This window comes from Aythya ferina (genome assembly GCF_964211825.1).
Source record: "Aythya ferina genome assembly, chromosome: 9".
Classification (NCBI taxonomy): domain Eukaryota; kingdom Metazoa; phylum Chordata; class Aves; order Anseriformes; family Anatidae; genus Aythya; species Aythya ferina.
The window spans coordinates 5428132-5451067 of NC_140305.1; the positions used below are offsets into that span (position 1 = coordinate 5428132).

Genomic DNA, 22936 nt, shown 5'->3' on the forward strand with positions numbered 1-22936 from the left:
TGTTCTCCGTGACATTTTAAAAGGATGGTGTCAGATTGTCATTAAATTTGAATCTCTCTGTAGCAGTATGTTCAGGTAAAACATTTTACAGAATTTAAAAGCATCTTTTCTTCCCACAAGCTAGGATCGATTTCATCTATCTTTATCAGCCAAAACCAGGGTATCCGGTATCAGGTATCTGCCTTCCTTTCCTATACAGTTGATGGTGTCCATCTCCTTCCCTTGACTCCACACAGGAACCTGACAGCTAGTTTGGAACAACTCATTCCGTCTTTTTAGGTGCCTCTTTTCGGATGAAGGAAGGATGCTGCAGGTATCTGCTGTTTTCTGGGGGCTAGACCATTGCTGGCGGAAGTGGTCTGCCTTTTAGGTGAGAACTCCATCTAGTAGTTTAAAAACAGATGCAGGAAATAGTCCTCAAGTGAACAGCTATTTACAAAATAAAGCATAAATCAGAATCCATCAGCCATGAAAAGCAAATCCTCCAAGAAATCTCTGTGGCAATGTGTTCCATGGACAGATTAACAGGCAATTATGTGATGGTTCAGGCGAGGTTTTTAGTGTTGCAAACTTTCATTCTTTATCAGATTTAAGAAGACTTTCTTCCCTAGATCTGACAGCTAGAGTTTAAGTAGCACTGCATCAGAAATTTGGAAATCAATGTTGTCTTGTAAAACAGAAGAGACGTGACTATGCTATCTTTGATATTAATTTAATCAGTATAATTTAATAACCAGAGGCACAAGAATAAACAGGAGCTCAGAATTAACAACAAATATTATCCTGATTTCTTCTTGGTGAGGTCTGCAAGTTTGCCACTGGGTATTCTAAATTCACCAATTGAATTATATGACAGGTATCTTAAGCCTTTAAGTATCAGCATAAAAGGATAAAGTGATAGACATCTCAAAATAAATTGGGAATGGATTGTTTCCTATTCAATAACATTACCTTCCATCCCAAATAATTCTCTACAAAATAGTACATTTTACTGACACATTTTTGGTACATGTCTGATAAACAGTATAAAAAGGGTACCTGCTCATGTTGAGGTGTTCATCACACAATATGATAAAAGCAGTCTTCGCTTGCAGACACCACACTTCACTGCTGGTGAGTTACTCAAGCTATCATGTTTTTAAGGCTTGCATATGAAAATTGTAAGTTAACTACAAGAGCTGTGAGACCCAGTTACTTTGCAAACTCAACTGCTAATACAAAGATTTAGCTTACAGATTTAGTAGCCACCTCAGCCCAAGAAAGGTGCCAATTAGTAGGAAAAAATACTTGAAGTGGTCCAAATTCTCTGGATTTATTCAGAGTACCTGGGAGCACAAGGTGAGCAGAGTGAGCTTTCCTGATAAATACTCACAGGCTTCTACATTGCTAGTATTTGCCATTGTAATTCTACAGACCTTAATGGAGTTGTGCCTTATTTCTAACTATAAAAGAAAAAAGCAGATTCTTTAAAGTGTTTGTATGCAAAACACATTTTTCAGGACATGTAGAGAAATCACCAAGGGACACGACTCTTCCCTAGTAAGTATAATCTGCAGAAGCCCTGGTATGTACGGATACAGACGAAAATATTACTTTTAATTAATAATCACAGATTAATCCAACGTGAAGTTAAATGCATGAACATGTAAAAACTTATGATGCTACATAACTACTGAAGGTTACTAAACCATTTGAAGAAAGAGAGCCTTTGTTCTTCAAGATGTCAGAATGCTTCAAATGTGTTTAATTTGCCATTAGTTAGCTTTCAAATCAATTTAGATCTTTTTGTGAATGCATCTCACTTTAAACTAAACTGAAAAGACCAAAGATGATTCTACATTACACAGACAGTTAGTTGGATAACACTAAATGTTTTGGCATATGATTTTTACATAAGATTAGACTATGCCTTCTGTAAAGGAGCTTTGAACCAAAAAGTCATTGCTCACTTTCACTATTGATGCTGCCTGGATGTTTCCACAGCCTTGCAAGATGCCTGCAGCTTCTTTATCAAAGGGTGATAATAAAGCAATAGTCTACTGCCAAGTTGTAAGATAGGGAAATTTAATATTAGCTATTAACAGATTATTCAAAATACTCACAATAACAGCTCTGTAAGTGGCTGCGTGTTTTTCAGCTTTGTGAGTTTTCTAATACTCACCTCGTTTTATTTCAAATAACCAGATAGGGAGATGGAACTAGATTTCTGATCCAAAAATCTAGGCTAATGAACAAAGCCAAGTCCTTGTGTGGATAACAAATCAAATAAATTAACCAATGAAGCAAAATTAAAAACAAAAACCATCAAAAAAAACAACCAAACAAACAAAAAAACCCACAACACTTCCTTGGAGTAACCTAGAAGAGTTCCTTTCAGAGGAGTTTTGAGTGGCAGTGAAGTAGCACGTGCATTTTAAATAATTCCAGCAGTGTACACTGAAGCACCTATTTTGCAGCAGCACATCTTCTGCAGTTTTATTCACTGGGTGACTCCACTATGGGGCCCCTACAATGGTATGTGTAATGCCGAGGTGCCCTTCCCACACTATGGGATTGAGTTCTGTGAGGCTCTGACCTCTTCCTTCCCCCAATTCAGAGACTAATTTAAATATCTGTTTAAAAAGTGAGCCCTCTCCCTTTACCGAATCCCTCAAAGAAACAACAATGAAAGAAGGAAGAAAAACCATACTAGGACTGCATTGTCACCTAAGCAATGCTCGATGTGGGTTCAGGAGGGCACCGCAACTCCCAGCACTGCAGTCATGGTGGAGCATCAGGGAATGTCACCCAGCTCACGGCAATGTGCCCACAGACCTAGCTACACGGAGGATGTCGGGGAATGTATTTAGGGATATTACCAACCCCTAATGCCTCAAAGGAGATCACAAAGCATCAATGCAAGGAAAAAAAAAAGCAAACAATAGGCATTTCTACCAAAAGCACAGGCTTTGAGTTCTGTCACTCACATTTGGAGGGTAGTACAGTTAGGGGCAAGAAGAAGAGGAACATACAAAAGGAGCCAGAGAGGAGGATGTGCCAGTATTTCTCCACACGTCAGTCCATAAAGACATCTATGATGACAGAGGAGACAGAGCATTTGCTTATTTTTCTAGATCTGGAGAAGAGTATAGTAGGTCAGCCATAATGGTCAGTTACAATTTGAAAATACATTATTTATATATTAAAAGGCACAAACAAATAAACCTGCACAAAGACAGCAAAGATCAGGTATCGTATTCCTTAAGCAGGTTTCAGATGAAGCCTACATCAAAACCACCCAGGCTGAGTAACAAAGACATTCAGATGAAAGGTGAGCTGAAATTAAATGTGTGCTGTAGGAACAAAGTAACCTGGTTGAGTCAGTGCTTAAATTCACACATTTGGCCTGATTGGTCTTTAATTTCATGGGTGAATACCACTGATTCCAGGGGTAAGTCCTGGTTAACATAAATGAAAGATGACTGTGCAACATGAGGAATTTTAACATGAATTAAGAGCAGTGCAAGTGATATTCATTAATTACAGCAGACAGTAAAAATAACCCAGGTGTCTTCTCTCAAGTGAGTGCTGAAGCTGTCACTTGCCTGCACTGCTGGTTCTGGACGCTGATCTGGCTCATTATTAAAAATGCAAGTCTGATTTTTCATTTAAAGTTCATTTTTATTGGCATCTCACCCATCCTGTAATTAGGTCTTTATCTTCTAACTTCAAAGATCACTGAAGTAGAACTCCACTAAAACATGAGACAACTTTTGTTAGACAAGATCTACTTTTCTGTGGTAACACTTCTTTCCCCCCACCTTTCTGCTCAGTAATGGTATCCTGAGCAGCCTAAAATTATGCATGTCATGACAACAGTCCTTTTTAAGTAGCAATAAATTATTGGCTAATTTCCCATTTTCTGTAATTTCTCTTAAATTCCAATACTTATTAAAAATGATGTATCAGTGAGCAAATTCCTTTAAGAACCTTGTCTATGAATTTTCAGGGCTGCTGACACACGGAGATTTCTGAATTCTTCCTGAGCTGTCTCAGTGCAAAGCAATCACTTCACACATTCCAGCTGCATCTACAAACCACAGCTCAGACCAGAATAATATTGCTCAAATAGCTGATCACAGAATCACAGAATTTCTAGGTTGGAAGAGACCTCAAGATCATCGAGTCCAACCTCTGACCTAACGCTAACAGTCCCCACTAAACTGTATCCCTAAGCTCTACATCTAAACGTCTTTTAAAGACTTCCAGTGACTCCACCACTTCCCTGGGCAGCCTGTTCCAATGCCTCACAACCCTTTCAGTGAAGAAGTTCTTCCTAACATCCAACCTAAAACTCCCCTGGCGCAACTTAAGCCCATTCCCCCTCGTCCTGTCACGAGGCACGTGGGAGAACAGACCAACCCCCACCTCGCTACAGCCTCCTTTAAGGTATCTGTAAAGAGCAAATGTTCATATACTGTTTGAAACTACAGAAGACCCATTTCTCTAATGTTCTCTGCTACGTGTTTTCTATTGCATCTAATAAAAATGGGTTTAAAATATTATCATAGCACCGTAGAATGTCCTGAGTTGGAAGGGACCCACAAGGACCATCGAGTCCAACCCCTGACTCCACACAGGACCACCCCAAAACCAGGCCAGGTGTCTGAGAGCACTGCCCAAATGCTCCCTGAACTCCAGCAGCTCAGTGCTGCGACCACTGCCCTGAAGAGCCAGTTCAGTGCCCGACCACCTCTGGGTGCAGAACCTTTCCCTAACCCCCAGCCTGACCCTCCCCCGTCCCAGCTCCATGCCGTTCCCTCGGGTCCTGTCGCTGTCCCCAGAGAACAGAGCTCAGCACCTGCCCCCCTGCTCCCCTCGTGAGGGAGCTGCAGGCCGCCATGAAAAAAGTTAATCATAGAATGTCCCGAGTTGGAAGGGACCATAAGGATCATCGAGTCCAACTCCTGGCACCACACAGGTCAACTCCAAAATTCAAACTATGTAACTAAGAGCACACTATATACGCTTCTTAAACTCAGACAGGCTTGGTGCTGTGACTACATCCCTGAGGAGCCTGTCCCAGTGTACAACCACCCTCTCAGTGAAGAACCTCTTCCTGATGTCCAGCCTGAACCTCCCCTGCCGCAGCCTGACACCATTCCCTCGGGTCCTATCGCTGGTCACTAAAGAGAATAGATCGGCACCTGCCCCTCCACTCCCCCTCGAGGGAAGCTGTAGACCGTGATGAGGTCTCCACTCAGCCTCCTCCCCGCCAGGCTGAACAGGCCCAGTGCTCTCAGCCGCTCCTCACACATCATCCCCTCTAGGCCCTTCACCATCTTTGTATCCCCTGAAAAAAGTTCCTAGTGTGGAAAAAGTTATATAAAGAAAACCTTTTTTTCTGAATCTAAGATGCACTTGCATTAGGATACTTAGCTAGACGAGTACTGTTAGTAATTCCACCTAGACTCAGTAAATACGTGACCTTGGCAGCATTTTCCTCTTGTTGCACAACTGCAAGCCACCACGTAGTGTACAAGGTACTGGAGAATGAAGCTCCCTCACTCCAAAACATTGCTATCATAACAAAATACCACTCTCACAATCACAATCTGTATACTAAAAGTTTTTCATGCATTCTAAGCATCAAACATGAATTCATTAAAATTATCAAAGACTATGAAGAACTTCATGTTTTTTTAGTGATTGCTGGACCAGTACAACAAAACTGAATTATTAAGCCTTCAATAAGTATAGACAACATAGAGCAGAAATAGGAGATGATGAGATGAAGGAAAATATGTCAGTTCCCAAACCCTGAAACATTGTGTAGTCACTTGTGAACTGGAAGGCAGCCAGACATTCCTACCTTAGAAGACTCCTGTTAACAGCAACGAATGCTATCAGAATTCACAGCGTTTTGCCTAGCAGATGCATACCTTGCACCTGACACAAATTATTTCATTTTTACTTTCCATTACCAGAAACACACCTGCAATTTTAACTAATAAATAACTCAGTCAATGTCTTATGCAGGGAGAACTGCTCTCGGAGGCTGTGGAAGACAACTGTAATGCTCCAGCCACGGTTGTTGTTGAATAAGCTCCATTAAACACGTGTAATGGGAACCTTGCTCAGGGAATAGCTACTGAATCACTACCCCTCCCTGGTAACATGGCCCTTATATTACTGGATATGTGCTGCTTTCAGCATGAGGCATGGAAGAGAAGTCCTAAGCATTTATGATCTTTGGAAAAAATCTTCAGAACCTTTCACAGCAGCAGTATTTTGTGTCTAATTAACAAATACACAATTTGCAATCAATATGAACGTACAACATATGCCTATCTGTATTTGATAAGAACTTCCTTGCTTTCTGTCCTTAATTTAAAGCCTAGAGTCACTTTGAAAAGGATTGTTTTTAATGTAATAGGAAGATGTACTTATAACTGCATTTGCAAATCAACAAAAAATCAATGGGAAATGACTGATATGGACAAATAGGAGAAGCTGCTGTAGATGAACAGTTACAGCCTTCCACTGTGTCACAGGTACACGGGTACAGAAATTCTTTTCACTTCATAAATTTAAACAGTTTTGAAATCCTGATCAGTTTTTAAATTAAAAAAATATTGCATAAGAACTTCGCTTGATGACAATTTTGTTGTTAGTCAAGTCTCTTCATTAGTAGTATTCACATTTGTTACAAGAAACAAACCAAGAACAAAAACCTGACACAGAACAGTGCAAAACAGAAACAAAATTTTCATAAAACTTTTGGTATCTCTCGCAGCCTCTGTTCAAATGAGGTGTATTATGCACTTGAAAAAAAAAAGACTTAAAACACTCTGCAATTCTCCTTCTGTACGACACGTAGCTAAACAGTGTATCCCCTTCTGCTGTGAACGAACCCAGCTGTGTGCAAGTTCCAAGAAGCTCCTGTAGCATTGCTGTTTATACTGTGGTGATGAAAGCATACCGCTCTGCCATCTTCCTCATAGCTCCACGTCCAACTTCCACAGTGCCAGCCGCATTCTTGTCCAGGCAGATACAGTGCAATTAATTGCACGGTGCTACTCCCTTCTCCTCTCCAACTCACCAATGGTAAAGAATTAGGGAGTGTGAGAACAGTAGGGCTTAGCAATCTTCATTGTGCCTGCATGTTGTCATCCGTATGTTTGGATAAAACAAGTAAAATGTTGTCATTTAGAAGAAAAACACCCCTGAGTTTTCCCCAACTGAAATTTGTGAGCTCAGTGACAACCACCTTGGCCTGTGTTGAAGCTGCCTAAAATTACTGTGTCTATGTAACTAAACCTGGCACGTTGTGGGCAGTTTTGGAAAACAATCAGTTGAAATTAAATTGAATCTATTATTTTTTAAGATACAGAATTATGCCCTCTTTAAGCAGAGGGAATGATGGCTTGCTTTCTTCTGCTGGAACCCAGGAGTTTTTGATGCAGTGACCACTGCCCTACTTTACAAGCTATCTCACTGGGGTGGAAGATGCTGTGATGAGGGCTATCAGAAACTGGACCTAAATGTTCACGATACATTCAAACTGGTTCAATCTCCAAGGGCAGTCCCATAAACACTATCTCTGTGTTTTCTTTTTTCTTTTTTTTTTTTCTCCTGACCTTGAGCAGGACATTGGGACAACACAAATAAATATTCTTCCTATCCACAGGGAAAAAAAGATTAGGCAATTCAGGCCACAGATTTTTTTTGTGTAGCAAACTTAAGGGTGTTTAAGCAGCTTATTCATCCGTGCTCTTCCTTCCTAAGAGGAAGGCATCTTAAAAGAGCAACCCAATAGCACAGAACACATAATTTAACTAGTGAATTTTTGCCATCCTACCATAATATGATTAGCATTAGATCACAGCATTTCTTCCCAGCTGTTGAGTGTGGGAATGATATTCATTATAATTGTTGTCTCCTCAGGCCTGTATATTTGTATATTCATAAAATTCCTGGTGTGCATCTTCTGGTAAGTGGTACAAATAGAAATGAAAGCAACAGTAGCTTGCTCAGAGTAAGCCTACTGGATATGCTTTGGTTTTTGCTTTTTGGAAAGGCTTTGTGATTTTACAGATTTTAAAAAAAGCAAAACAACAACAACAACAACAAAAAGGTTGTTTTTTCTTGCAGTTTTCTCCACAAATGGGAAAACGCAGCTTCAAGTCCCAATTACAAAGCCTTCACTGAACCAGGCCAAATGGAAAACCTGTAAACCTGTGAGACTTGTATCCTATCACAAGACTTCTAAGTTAAAAAACAAGACAAAGAATGAAAACAAAACTAGAAATAGACTGTGTGACAAAATAGAACTTCAGTGAGCAAGAGAGATTGAGACTGCAAACAGTTAAGAAAAAAGCCTTTTTGTATTTCACTGTCCTCCTAAGCTTCTGTAACTCATGCCAGAATACTGAGCCTTCTAGTATTACTGTGTTAGGCAGTGGGGTGAGAATGTGACAGTAAAATAGATGACCGGACATCCCATACTAGTTGCACTTAATAGCAAAGTATTTTGTTTCAAAGACATGTTATGATAAACCAGCGCTAGGTACTGCAGAAGAGAGTGCTTGCACAGATCTCAAAATAAAATGGTGTTATTTCTATATGAAATGCAAAGCAATGAAGAAAGAACCAATGTCTGCCAGCCTAGTTTGATCATTTTAATATTATTCAGTCAGCAATATAACTTGAATTATATAGTTTTGGCTGAAAATATATTTACTTTGCAGATTTGTTAGAAAAAAATGCAACACATTAAGTGTTACCAGTTCAGTTTTCACAGGCATTTTATGAAGATCACCCAAGGAGGTTTCAGCTGTGTGCTGCGGCCTGCAGCTCTAAACAGAGCACTTCACATTTCTGGGCCACCAGAGCAAGCTTCAACACGGTGTAAGAGAGCTGAATTCCATCAATTGTGTGATGCACCGCTATTAGGGCAATTCCACTAATTCATAGTAACTCTGATCAAGGCTCAGTGGGAAAAACATCCTTCTGCAGTGCTCTGACATTGGCCTGTTTATGGAAATGATGGCTGCAACTAATTGCAGAGGCAATCAGGATCAGAACAGTCATGTATAAATTGGGGTCAATTATCAGAGTAACACCCCCACTGACTTCAGACTTGGGATCATATTAACCAAATCAAAGAGAGCACTTCACAAAGAATTCCTTCTATCATGCTCAGTGAACTCTTTTGTATGTTCAGGTGCACGTCGTCCCTTCTCAGTTGCCTCATGGGATGGAGCCTGGTGCTTCCAAAGGCCGGCAGAGAAGGCCGTACGTTCTCACTGTACCACTAATTGGTCCCTCCAGCATTTTGATTCCTAGATCCACAAAGCCAGTTAGCCTGCATCCCATTCTTACCAGACCTGGAGGTGCTCATGGCTGAGCTAGAACACTGTGCTGTTCCCTTCCAGAGCCATGTGCTATGATCTATGTGACAGAAATATGGTTTGTATATAATTAGGGAAAAATATCAGTGTTGCATAAAGAAGAGACTAGCTTACAAGTATTTGCCTGTGAATTTTAAAATTCCTGATAAAAAAATAAAAAATAAAAATTAATTGTGGAAAGTGAACACTTGCATCTAGTCATAGCCAGTAAACATAAGCAAGAGAGAGGATGGAAAAAAAGATCTTCTCTAGTTTTGTAGTCACTGTTTTTGTATTTTTTGTATTTTAACTCCCCTCCTTTGAAATGATGAAAAAATGCAGAGTAATGACTGATGCAAATACAGGATACAGAGTATTTGACTTTATCCTGTGAGCTAATACAATATTGTAGTTGTATTACAATGAAAATCCAGCACTAGCAGTAATGTGAGGTGATGAACAACTAACTTGCAATTAAGTAATCTCGCTCAAGTAGAAGCCTTTTTAATCCTGAACACGTCAACATGATGCTACCATAAAAGTGATCAATGCTACTAAGGAGCAGTTACTGATAAACTGACCCATGTCTTTTTCATATTATTGTCACTTGATACAACAAACTTCAGGAAGCTTTTTTAGGTTCACATTTAATTTTAAGACATACATCACTGTAAACCAGAAAAGAAAAGCATGAATGATATTAAAGTCATGACACTTTCAGAATTGGCTTGTATGGGTACTATATATACTATATATACTATGGGTACTATACTTGTATGGTACTATACAAGATAGTAGCAGCTCCAGATGCTGTTAAAGTTAATGAAAAGGAAAGCAAAATATATTTTTTTTTTCTGAGAGGAAAAAAAACAAACAACCACATACATATATATATATGTGAGGAATGAGAAAGATTTCATTCCCTGTGGGAAATATATATATATATATATATATATATATATATATAAAATTTTGTATTATTCTAAGGTATTTAAATGAACAGTGGAAAAATCCAAAGGATTATAACATCAATATTCGGAGTGAAGGAATACATCAAGCAAGCTGAAAAGCCTTTGACATGGGAAGATGCTACTTCTGCTGAGTTTTCAGAAGATGTGATTAGAGCATGCCAGTGGCCAGGAATGCAGATAATAATACTCCCTAGCATGTACCAGAAAGTTCAGGCTCCTAAGGACAGGGAAGTCACGACAGTGCAGGGCTGCTGCTATATCAAACAGCAGCAGGCAAAAATTAATAGTTTTATTTCTTGTCTTTGGGAATAAACTGCTTATTGAGTGATTAAGAAACAAATCAAAAACTTTTCTATATTGAAACATCTTCTAACTTATTCATACAGCTGGTCAAATATCAATTAATTTTCGTATGAAATGTAGCATGATTTTAGAACATAAACAACGACTATTTCCTTGCAATGGACAGTCCAGCTAAGATGCACTGACTTATTCAGTCAGTTATTATAATGAATCACTTCATGCCAGTTAACATTAACCACTAATTAGGATGTCAAATTAAACTTCTGGTTTTAAAGTTCCAATTTCCTCCATCATCTAGAAAACTTCCTTAGTTTTTTTTTTTCTGCAGAATATAGCAGAAGAGCAGAAACTGACACCTGAATCTTAAACTGACCTCAGTTATCTGTTGTAAATCCAGTTTAAAGTAATCTCAGACAACATTTGAAATCTGAACTTTCAGAGAACCACTGAATCGCTACCTTGCATTCAAGCTCTGCTTAAACAGCAAGATTTCAGTAGAAATGCAGACACTTCTCACCATCCTACATCCTGTCTTTAAGACCTAAGCATACACAAGGCTCTAGTAATGACAACAATTTAGCAAACCGGTACCTTGGAACTTCGTGATTTACCCTTAGCAAAAAGGCTGCTGATGAACTGAGGTACCCGAGTCTGCAAGACTGGCGAGTACTGCAATATCCTACTGAGCATGCTAGAAAGTGCGTTACTGGGACGTATGTGGTGTCCTGTCAACACACCTCTTTTTCCCTTCCCTTGTAGTTAAAAAACCAACACAGCACAAGACCAACACAGGCAGGACAGAAGGCTAGAGACGGCGTGTGTGTGCTGGGGGAGGCGCTCCTGGGGCACGGCCCGTGCCCGTGGGCAGCCACCCAGCAGCGCACGGTGATGTCCGTGCCCTAGGAGCAACGAGGGCGATGAGGGTGCCCGCAGAGGAGGAATGGAATTAAGAAGAGGGAGGCAGGACTTATTGCAGGTTACTCGTCTGGCTTTCTACGCAGAGCCTGAAACAACTGTGCAGACAATTACTAATTTACCGGAACGGCAGACGGCTCTGGTACCTCTGCTCTAGTTAAGAGCCGGGAGGTGCCGTAACTCCTTCATAAATAAAGCAGTTAGAGTTTTGTTAAACGACTGGACGTGCCTGCGGGTTAGTCACAGAGCGCCAGGGAAGAACCCGATGGGTGAGGTGCTTGGTCTGTTCCTGGACGCAGAACGAGACAATGAAAGAGGCGCAGTATTTTACAAGGCACGTTATTACTAATTAGTAATAGTTGTTTCAGACAATCCGTACAGCAGGAGCAGCGTGTGGCCAGTGCCCTCACACCGCTGACCGGCGCGGTGCTTTCACAGGCTGCGAAGCAACCGCGCGGCAGGAGCGCACCCGGGGGAAGGCGGCCGGGGGGGGACGGCGCCCACCCGGCCCCGACGGGGCGGCGGCACCCGAGGGCGCGGCGCGGCTGGGGCAGGCGGGCGAGGCCTGAGGGCGGCCCCGCTCCCTCCTCGCGGCTCCGAGCGCGCTCCCGATCCCTGCACTCACCTCAGCCGCCGCGGCGCGGCCCGGCCGGAGCAGGGCGAGCAGCACCGGCAGCAGCAGCAGCAGCAGGGGCAGAGGCGGCAGCGGGCGGCCGGGACAGCCCCCGGCGGCCATCCCCGCGCTGCCCGCGGAGCTCGGCTCGGGCCGCTCCGACTCTGCCCCCCGGGGCTGCCGCCTCGCACCCTCCACAGCGCTCCCGGCCCCCCGGGGTGGGGACAGGGGACAGGGCTGGCCGGGGCGGGGCCACCCCTCTCCTCCCACACCTCCGCACACCCCGCGGCCCCTGCCAGGGGCACCGCCGTCTGTCCGGCCGGCCGTCGGGCACGGGGTAGCGAGGAGCCGGGGGCTCTCCCACCTGGGAGCTGAGGTGAGCGGAGGGGCAGCCCCGGGCCGTGCTGGGACCGGGATGGGGACGGGGACGCGGCCCGAGAGGGGTCGGGGGGGCAGCGCTGAGGTGCGGCGGGACCGGGAGCTGGCGGCCGTGCGCGGCTTGCAGCGGGGCTCGGTAATGAGGCGGCGGACAGCGGGTGGCTAATTACACCCTGCTGGCCGCTGCAGCGCCGGCAGCCCCCGGGCAGGTTTTCTGAACGGGAACGTGATTTGCGAAGTGTTGGCAGTACGTGAACTTTATCGCATCGGTATTACTGACAGACGTAACATCTCGCCGGAAAGGCTGCTGGGCAGACTGTGGAGGTACGTTGGCCGGGCCAGCCCCACTTCATTTGTGGCGTTCTGACTACGGGACATCCTGTGTTAGGGGGTTTGGCGAGCGCTACAGGCGATACAGGAGAAGCCTAACTGTACTAACAATATAATATATGTATCTGAATTTAGTCTGGATTACTCATGAGATAGAAATCTAAAGTCTATCATGAGCATAAAGCTAACCACAGAGCTTTGTAAAACAGCCGCTCATACAGGCATGGGAGGGGAAGAGCTGGGTCTCTGTTCAGTACAGTGCACTGTCAGCCCCCTCCGAAATCTGCTGTGAAAGCGAGTTAATAGAGGCTACTTTTCCCCACAGCTAAAACATGTCTCTGGAAGAGCAGAGTATCATGTTCAGTGCCAAAGATCTTGTACATCATGACAGACATGATCATCTTTACTCTAAAATCCCAAATATCGATGAGAGCAAGCTGGCAGGTACAGAAAGAGAAGTAAAAAAAAAATCCCTGGTTTTCAAACCAGATTGATGGTGACAATGTAGAGAAAATGATAACCCAGGGAGAAAATCACTAAATCCATCCAATTGTGAGATTCCCTAAACCAATTGACTGTAGCCATGCTATGAATGTTATGCAGGAATACTGCAATAAGGACAAAAATGTGGCCTACAGTTTATAAGCCATAGGCATCTGTACATTGTAAGCACCTACATGTAAATCCATTACTGAAATTCAACATTAGAAGAACTGCTGTAAGACAGAAGGTAGCAGAGCACCACACAAAAGTGAAAACAGGTGTGAGGTTCTCTGGGACAGCAGGGTCAGCGGAAGAGAACGGTCAGAAATGATGAAAGTTCAGACGCAGGATGAATGGTATAACTCTCACTGAGTAAACGAGAAGATACTTAATTGGGGCTTTTGAATACAAGACCAAAGAAATATTGGATGAAACAGAAGAAGTTAGGAAAAACACTATGAGGAGAAAAGAATATATGCAGAGGACCTAGTGAATGAAATACTGCTATAAGCTATTATGCCAGTTTTATAAGCTATTTTTTAAAATAAAAAATTGCCTTGTAAAATTTTTTTAAATAAGCTAATAAGCTATTATGTCAGTTTTCAAATGATGAAAACCCATGTGACAATTTCCAGAAAATAAATCAACAAGGCTAAAAGCAAAGATGGGAAAATACTGACAAGGGAGCTGTGGTCTTACTTCATCAGAGTCCCTAAGTGTGAAATGGTCTTCCTTCACGATTGTTGTCTAGAGACTAAACACTAGGTTATGTTACAGCATGAGCTTTCTCTGCACTTTAAGTGTTAGGTAAATATTCTATGTTGGTAACTTTTGTGATTATTTCAAAATGTAAAACGTGAGATCAGATGGCTATATCTGCCTAAATAACACTTTATAATTCTTATATTCTTCCACTGGCTGCTAAACACTTTGAACTACATGAAGCTTGTTCAGAAAATGATGGGTTTTAGGTGGGCATGATGAAAAAGCAAACAGAGTTAAGTCTTCTGCTCATGCTTTAAGTATGATTTCGAATGATGTCAATGGGTTTGATCAAAATGGAATTTAATTTGAAAATTAAAGCTTCTGTGCTAATACAAAGCAAGCATACCTAATTGAATTTCTTCATCGTTTTCAGAAGCTGTCTGGATAATGAAATAATGACATGGATAGCAGGCAACGAGAACAAATTTCTGTGAACTCCAACACTTTATTACTGGCTTGGAATTTCCATTTGAGACAGTCCCTCCCTGTTGGATTTTAATGCCTCACAGTCTTGCTTATATTACTAATCTAAAAAAATCAGTGAGGTATCAAAGCGTTTGTGCATCCTTCTTTCCTTGCTTGCTTCTTTCCATACAGATGAAAAACTGGGGCACAGAAATAGACTAAGAACTTGGCAGATGAAGGGAGTACTGTACAGTATATGTAAAGTGTGATCTTGCAGCATGGACTGGTTGTCTGTAGCCTGTTCATTCATTAGTCAGTGCATGGTAGTTTACAAAGTCTCTACCGTGGGATATGGATATACTGTGCATACACATAGGAGTATTATTAATAATATTATTCACAAATTAGTTCTAGTTAGCAAGCCGTTGCAGTAAATTACAGAAAGCAAGACAGTAATGTTTCCAGAACTGCACACTCATTTGTTTTACAAAAAAAATATAGCTGTTTGTTGAACAGCTGAAAGAGAGCAGCCGGTTTGCTGCAGGTTCGTGTCCTTGCTCCCTTCTCAGTAGCTGATTGCCTTTGCTTACTCAGGGGACTTCTTCATAGGAAGTGAACCCCTGGCTGTTTACTCTAGGCAGTGTTCAGTCTCTCAAAATTAACCTCCCCAGATTTGGAAGACTACAGCATGGAAAAATAAAAGGTTCTAAAACTTGTGCTATCCTAGGAAAATCCAAGCCTCTAAGTCTTCACTTTGAGATAACCTCTGTGAATCCTTTGCCAGAGATACCTTATTCTAAAGGATTTCAGCTTTTGTCTTATTTGGGGTATGTGGAAGTCTGCACAGGACTTGGCCATTTTTCTAGATCTGTGAAGCTCGAGCTTACAAAAAAGTTGGTGCAGCACATTTTCAGGTAAAACTACATGTATTCTGCTGGACCCAAGTCAGAGGTCACAAATGTGTGGTATAGTTAATTTATTCCAGTTTCCTAAATCCTGGCAAAAGCTGTGGAAAAAAATTGTCTAAAAATAAAGTTATAAAATCTAGGTAATGTTTGCTATGAGTGTTGCCTATCCATGCATGTGGATATAACTCTTTACCTGAAACTCTGTAATGCTTATGCTGCACTCAGAGTAATACTCCTTTGCTCAGAAGCACATAGATGCCTACACACCAATCCAACTCAGTTTGCAGAAGATACTGTTAACTCTAGTCTTGATATTAATATCTAGACTATATATATATATATAAATATATATAGTCATCTAGATATTAATATCTAGACTATATATATATATAAAGTTCATTAGGTCTTTACACTAGAAAGGTGTCATCTTTTTAAAATGCTCTTACCCAAAACAGTAGGTATGATAGCTTTTTAAGAAGTAATTATGCAAGTTGCTCTTTGTTCATTATTTCAAACAGTGGGTGAACACTACTTTTCTAGAGTAAAATCTTGTACTCTTCTCATGTTATCTGTAATTTCATATATAGTCCTCTTGAAATAATTGTATAGATGATAAAAATGCTGCTTAATAGGGGTAATAGTGCCACTATAAAGTTGTGCAGTGTGATGTATTTCAATTGCTGACAAATTTTGTTTTTTCCAGTAATTATTCTTGTAAAATTATACCTCAGATATATATTTTAATATAAACAGGTTCAGAGGGGAAAACAACAACAGAATGGAATGGTGTCTGTAAACCATCCACAAACAGAAGGAAACAGAAGACCTGCTGTTTTATTTAAAAAAGAAAAAAAAAAAGTGCAGATCATCAATCAATGTGAATGGCATTACCAAAGGATTCGTTTGAACGGATTAAGTGGCTTATCAGAGCTGCCTGGTGAGTTTTACAGATCATTAAATTTTTTTAACTAGAGTCACTGAGATACATTCTTAGCTATCAATTAAACAGTAATCACCAGTTAAATGATCTGCAGTCTGTCTTAAATTGTATAACCATATAGTTTATATGATTTCTATTTGTCTGTAAGTTCATATCATTTAAACAGGATACTACACCATTTAAATAGTAGAGAACAGGAACTATAATTCTGAATCTCTTTTAACAGAAAAGATGTTCTTCCACCTACATTCTCATGATGAGCACATTTGTAGAAGTAAAAGTAATGACTAAACCTTAATGCCTGTCCCAGAATAATTTTGCAGATGAGGGATAAATATTAAAAGGTATGAAGACAACTTTTAGAAACTATGATGAGAATACTTGCTAGTACTAGCTGTGGCAGGAGTTCTTCATAGAGGAAAATGATCCTAAGGAGAAGATGACGGTCAGTGTGACCAGGAATGTACAAAGAGCAATGTGTGAGATAAACAATTCCATTTCTATAATATCTTCCATAGAAAGTCAATGCAAACCCAAATATTCCCAAATTCGTAATAAACCCAAGTAACTGCTATGGCACACTGGTTCTTTTAAACTCATTTGTCACACAAATAACTCATTCTTTCTATTTTGGATAGTATTTCTGTCTTTATTATACCACCTGCACATGCAGTTTAAAAAAAGCTCACTGAACCAGTTCATTTTAAGAGTATTTCCTGTATTTCCTATGGTTTCTGCCAGCTAGATTTAATGCTGCCAGTAAGTCTTATGGATGTAAGGTCATTAGGAAAAACGCACATCACCAAGCCCAGGAATTTCTGTCATACCCTCTCTTCCCTTGTTGTGTTGTGTGATTTCATCTACTAGATGAAACACTTAGATATAGGGCATCTTCACTGTCTTTTGACAGTGAACCATACTGAAAGACAGTGCTTTAAGGAGCTTTAATCTTTCTTGCAGCTCAGGTCTTCAGAGGCCCATGTCAGGGGACTAACTAGAGGCAGTGATAGTGATTCTAGTGAGAATGAAACCTAACAGCAGAGAAAAGTTTTGAACTGCAGAGTTCTTTAGGTACAAAAAAGGGCTGTGTAATAATGTTGGTATGTATAAATATATTCCAAATCTGATTAAATTCCAGTAGACTTTCTCTCAGCTGTGTGTGGAGAGCAGTGTTATGCAAAATTCCACTGTTTACTACTATATAGCTGATCATAGGACAGCCTCACCTTGTTTAACCAATCATTTATTTCACTTTTAGCAAGACAGAATATGAGTTTGTCTTCAGTCATCAGCAATCATTTTCATGAACATTTAATTTCCATAAAATCTGCACACTTGAAAAACAGTAGCAGACAATGTAAGTTTAAAAAGTGTATAGAGTAAATGTGCATAAATAGCTAAAATACATTATATTTGTCAGCATTCAATTTGTCAGTATGTATCAGTGCATACAGAGGTTTTATATTTGCAGTCTGAACTGTGAACAATTAATAGTCTGAAACGATAAGCCTAGGCTTGCTGGCACAGTTGTCAATGCTGCAAAGGGCTGGTCATATGAATAACATAAAAAATAAAGTTGGGTTGAACTAAATAGGACTTTGGGAGATTTGCTAAATTTGCAGGGTTGGAGCATTTTGTTACAGGCTTTACTGTAGCCTGTAGCCTAGTACGCAGTATAGCCTGTACATTACAGCTGTATCTAATGTATGTTTCCATGTAAAGAGTTGGCACCTATTTACTTGTCATTAATAGTAATGTTAATATTAATCATTAATAATAATGATTATTTCTTGTATTGCTGCAGAAATGTTGGCCTATGTTTATTTATTTATTTATTCATTTAGAAATCAGAAAAGGCATGATTGCAACTTCATAATCCACCACGTGCAGTGGTTGGGATGGAGCTGGGCTTCCTCAGCAGATGCTCTGGAAACATGCAACTATTTTGAGTGCACTTCTGCTCCCTGCCTTCTTTCTCTCTTGCTGTGTTTCTGAGCAAAAGAAAACAGTACCAGCTAATGCATTCGGGGGCAGATGGCAAATCACCCCCATCTCTGCTCCATCTTCACCCATGGTGTCTGGACCTGCAGAAGTCTGTCTGGAATGCTTTCTCTCTGGCTGTTTCTAATTGTGAGACTGGAAATAGGTTATCAGGAGGAAAAAGAACTTTTACATATTCTTGCACATCCCTATCTGTTTGTACTCAGGATCACAAATCCAAAAAGATAAAATTATATAGCATATGCTGACCATTTTTTGATGACACATATTTCTTATATCCTTTAAGTAATCACCTCAAACAGGACTTAATCATGTGTCTACACTTCTTTCTTCATAGAGGCTACGTGTTTGTGAATGTTGAATATTGGAAGTTTAGTTTTAAATGAGTTTTCTCCTTCTTTTAAATCAGGTGGCTGCTGATTGTTTTTTCAGCACAAGAAATTGATGGGGTAAGTGACAATATTTATTTTTGACAGTTGATAAATAGGATGGTATAGTTCAAACAAAGAACAGGATATACGCCAAAATAACCTGTGGGAAAACTGTGATGTTTCTTTTAGTATTTCTTGCAGTTCTTACTTTCTTTTATGTTCCTGTTGCTCAGCGTGACTATTTTGTAATTTTCTTCTTTGGATTCTTCTAGATTATAATTTCAGCATCTTTACACACTTTCAGAAACCTGCCTTTACAAAAGCACTTTCATGCACTGTATCTTTCCTCATGAAATCCCTTCAGTGGCTCTCCATTATATATATAATGCTTATTCTAGCTTTCAAGCCCTTTTCTGTATGTTAAAACTGCCTCTCTGTACATTCCCACCTTCTTTTTAAATGAAAGTCAAAACTTTCATTTAAAAATTTAATGTTCTCTCAATATCTACTTTACTTTCCTCTCTGTACTGTCCACTGTATTAATCTCATGTTTGCAGTGCCCTCAGTGAAACTTCTTTTGAGTCCATCCTCTTTGTTTCTTTCAAATATATATGAAAAGCTTTTTTATGTTTTTTTTTTTTTTTTCCCTGTCACTCCTTTTTAGTTAAAATATTAAAGATTGAAGTATTTTTTAAAATAAATGTGTTCTATTAGAACAAAAGGAAACCGCTTATGTGTTATTAGAAAGCTGCATTCCATTCACATTCCAGTAGAGTCAAGTTTTTAATAACTAGGTGAGAGTCTAGTGTGAAATAGATTAGGAATTTCATGGGAAGTCCAGTATGGGAAAGAGAAGCAGTCTATGAGAGAGACTGTCATACCCTCAATCTAGTTCTAAGGCTTGGTAGTACCAGATATTCTAAAAATATTGTAAATAGTACAGAAATTTTCTTCCTTATCTGATACTTGTCAATGCTTTCTCCTTGAAAAATTGAAGTATGAACCTATTGTGTTCTGTTGATTATTAAAATGAATAACAAAACATTTTGACCTTGATATAAATGAAATCCATACTAAGCAAATATTTTCATGTTATCACTGTTTACTTGTTTACCTAAACTGCTTTTAAATCTTTTAAGTTCTTGTCATCCCATTCAGAGCCACTCTGATCATTTACACACTTAATTTTAGTGAAAATTTGTGACCGAATGGACATTCCAACCACATAAGCGAGTTTATAAGTGAAGAGTTAGAAACTCTTTATGAAGTGTTAGATATGATGAGATGTGGATCGCATGCTTCTGGTACCAAGGTCCCTCAGAGGCCCTGACTTTGCCCAGTGACTTCTAAAATGTAGGAGAAGCTTGGCATACAAGAACACCTTTTGAGGCAAAACACTGCTTTTCTAGCAGTGTTTTGTGGTGACAGTCCATACCACAAACAGGCAAGTTGTGTCAGTGCTGTGTTTGCTATGGTCCTCAGCTAAGCAGTCTGGACACACCCCAGCTGTGCTGGAAGAGCATGTCTTGAGACCTCACCAGCTTGAAAGTGTGGGCATCATTCCCCTAAAATACTGAATTTCTTGCAAAATCAAAACCATCTTTGCTTTTCTGCATCAAGTTGAAAATCTACGCTGTATTCTGACATTTGGTGCTATGCAAGTTCCTTCCTCAGCAGGGAATTGCCCTGTGGATATGCAAAAGGATCCAAATGTTTTGCCTTAAAAATCATCTAATTGACCAGTATGTGTACAAATCAAAAAATTTAGTGCATATCTTAATCAAATAGGAATAAATAATATATTATTAATTTTGATAACATTTTAACAGAGAATTCACATTTTTTGTTCAGTTCTTCAATACTGGATAAGTTTGCTTTAACAGCAATTTCTTCCTATTATACTCTTTCAGAAACAACCAATAATTTAATAATAATAATAATAGTGCCATGCCATATGATAAGCTGTGTGCTGTCTATTGTGTGTTATTAAATTCATAACCTGTCAATTTTTAGGGAGGATACGCATATATTGACCCATGTGGGGGACAGGATTGTTCAGTTTGTCGGTGCTTTCCAGAAAAAGGATCAAGAGTAAGTGATAAGCAGAACTACTGATAATTGCTGTTGCAAATACTGTTCATTTTGTGCACATTGCTATTCTTTAAAATCAGTATGGCTTGTGAGCATAAACAAGTCTGAATACGGCAAGCTAGCATAATTCTGTTGCTGCTATGAAGTACACCTAACATTGAAGGAAGTTAAGATTGTGAACAGGTTTGCTTGTAAATTATGTTTCTAATAATCCTGGTGCCATTTTTTTTGGTAAGTATTCTTTGAGATCAATTTGGAAGTTAGACAAAGCCTAATCATATAATATATTAAGTTTAGAAATCTATGCTTGTTTTCTCCTAAGGAGTTGTTTAAAAGAGAATGTCTATGCCATTTACTAGTTTCGTGGGAACTTAGGTGTTTCTTGTTCCCTGATGACCAAGCAACTGAAAAATTGTCAGTGATTGAAACAATTTTCTTTCAAAGCACTAATGTTAATGTTTTGGGCTTAAAACATAAAGTTTGGGGCATAGTGGATCAGTTTTTGGAAGAGCTGCATGCCCCATTTGTTTCTGTACAACCTGAGTGGCCACAAAAGCAAGGCACACCTTTCCCTTCCTCTGCTTCTGCAGTCATCGGCATGCTTTGCTGTGTCATGATCACTGCCCTGGTGTCCTTGGATCCTATCCTAATCCTCCAGGATTATGTCTATACAAGATTCCCCCATGCTGTAGGGTTTTCATAATAGGGGCCTAGGATGTGTCTATCTCTGTAACACTGTTAACAAATTGGCATCCCAGGAAGAATATTTTGACTAGCAGCATTGCAGTGTCTCACAGTGCTACAGAGTAGACTGATTTGGATACCAAAAATATGATCTGAAGTACCATTTAAAAACAACTAACTGTGAAGCAAGAGGAAAAAGAAAGGATGATGAAATTTCCCCCTGAATCTGGTTCTCTCTCAGTAGTCTGGAAGTTCTGAATTACATGCCTGTAATCAGTCAGTAATCAATATTCACTGCAGTCAGTAAGGCTCTTTCTTCAGCTGTTGTCCCCACCAAGGGTAAACCAAACCATGACTCATGGATTTGCAGTTAGTTTTCTAAATACTTACAAGGTCTAGACCTAAGTGCCTAACAGAAGCGTAGTATAAAAATAAACATTTCAAAATAAATTCAATTACCATATGCTAATGTAAATTGAGAATTTACCCTTCTCTGAAACAGCTCTGAAACATATATGCACACTGACAAGTACAATCTCTCCAATGCAACAGGAATTTATATGCCATGCAATTATTACTGGTCATCAATAGATAAGGAGTTAAAGTTCTTAACAGCCATTGTATGAAATACAGTTTAAATAAACATCATTCAGATAGATTGTTGCAAACATTTTCTAATGTATGGTGTTGAATTATTCTATATAGTATTACTTAATCTTTTTTTTTAAGCCTGCAATCCTGTTGATTCTCTGCTGTGTTCTGCCTTTACACTCTGACACACTAATTTTGCTTTCCTAGCTTTTGTGGAGACTACTTATTAAAAAACAAAACCCTTACTTATCTTGTTGTTAGCTTCCTAGAATGCAAAACATCATGCTTCATCTACTTTCCAGTCTGAATTCTGCTCCCAGGCTGGTTCATCAGAGGTTTACATCTTCCTCAATTTGGTCTTCAAAGTGCAAGATAGATGGACATTGAAAGACTGGAATTGTACAGTATCAAAGCCTAAAATTTCAGAAGTGTGCAGTTTATTTAATAAACCTTCTTTGTAAAGGAGTGGAGATATGAGTAACAGTGTACATTTTGTTGCTTAGTGCTTCATTTTTTTTCCCCTTTTTTGCTATTTAGAATAGGCTAGATGTCAAAAATAAGGATGAGCTAGTCCCCTCAGCAAACACGTGCTGAAAGCACAAAAAGACTAGAAGATTCATGTACTTGCTGGGCAAAAGGCAGTGGGACAGTAATGTCATCCAGACCAGCTGGAAAGCCAGACTTAGAGCAACCAGCTATGTTCAAGCAACTGCAATACGGGGGGCTTTTGCAAAGACTGAAAGAGAAAGGCAGCATCTGAGTGAGCTGCAACAGTGTATGTAATTGAATTACATTGGTATATGTAGCCCACGCCAA

General features: G+C 39.8%; 2 protein-coding genes across 4 annotated transcripts in view; one reads left to right on the forward strand and one right to left on the reverse strand.

The window, feature by feature from the left end:
• COL4A3 (collagen type IV alpha 3 chain) overlaps nt 1–12433 on the reverse strand; it is a 63759-nt gene extending 51326 nt beyond the window's left edge. Inside the window, exon 1 of the mRNA XM_084529290.1 lies at nt 12186–12433. Within this exon, the coding sequence (XP_084385416.1) occupies nt 12186–12296 (111 nt within the window). The 5' untranslated portion in view covers nt 12297–12433. The remainder of the gene's footprint in view (nt 1–12185) is intronic.
• Nucleotides 12419–22936, forward strand: part of COL4A4 (collagen type IV alpha 4 chain) — a 70504-nt gene continuing 59986 nt past the window's right edge. For 2 of the 3 annotated variants that reach the window (XM_084529291.1, XM_084529293.1), the window contains exons 1-4: nt 12419–12549; nt 16196–16379; nt 18793–18832; nt 20768–20845. In XM_084529291.1, the coding sequence (XP_084385417.1) occupies nt 16324–16379; nt 18793–18832; nt 20768–20845 (174 nt within the window). In that variant the 5' untranslated portion in view covers nt 12419–12549; nt 16196–16323. Of the gene's footprint in view, nt 12550–12753; nt 12876–16195; nt 16380–18792; nt 18833–20767; nt 20846–22936 lie in introns of those variants that run through there. The other variant, XM_084529292.1, reaches the window with a different exon arrangement.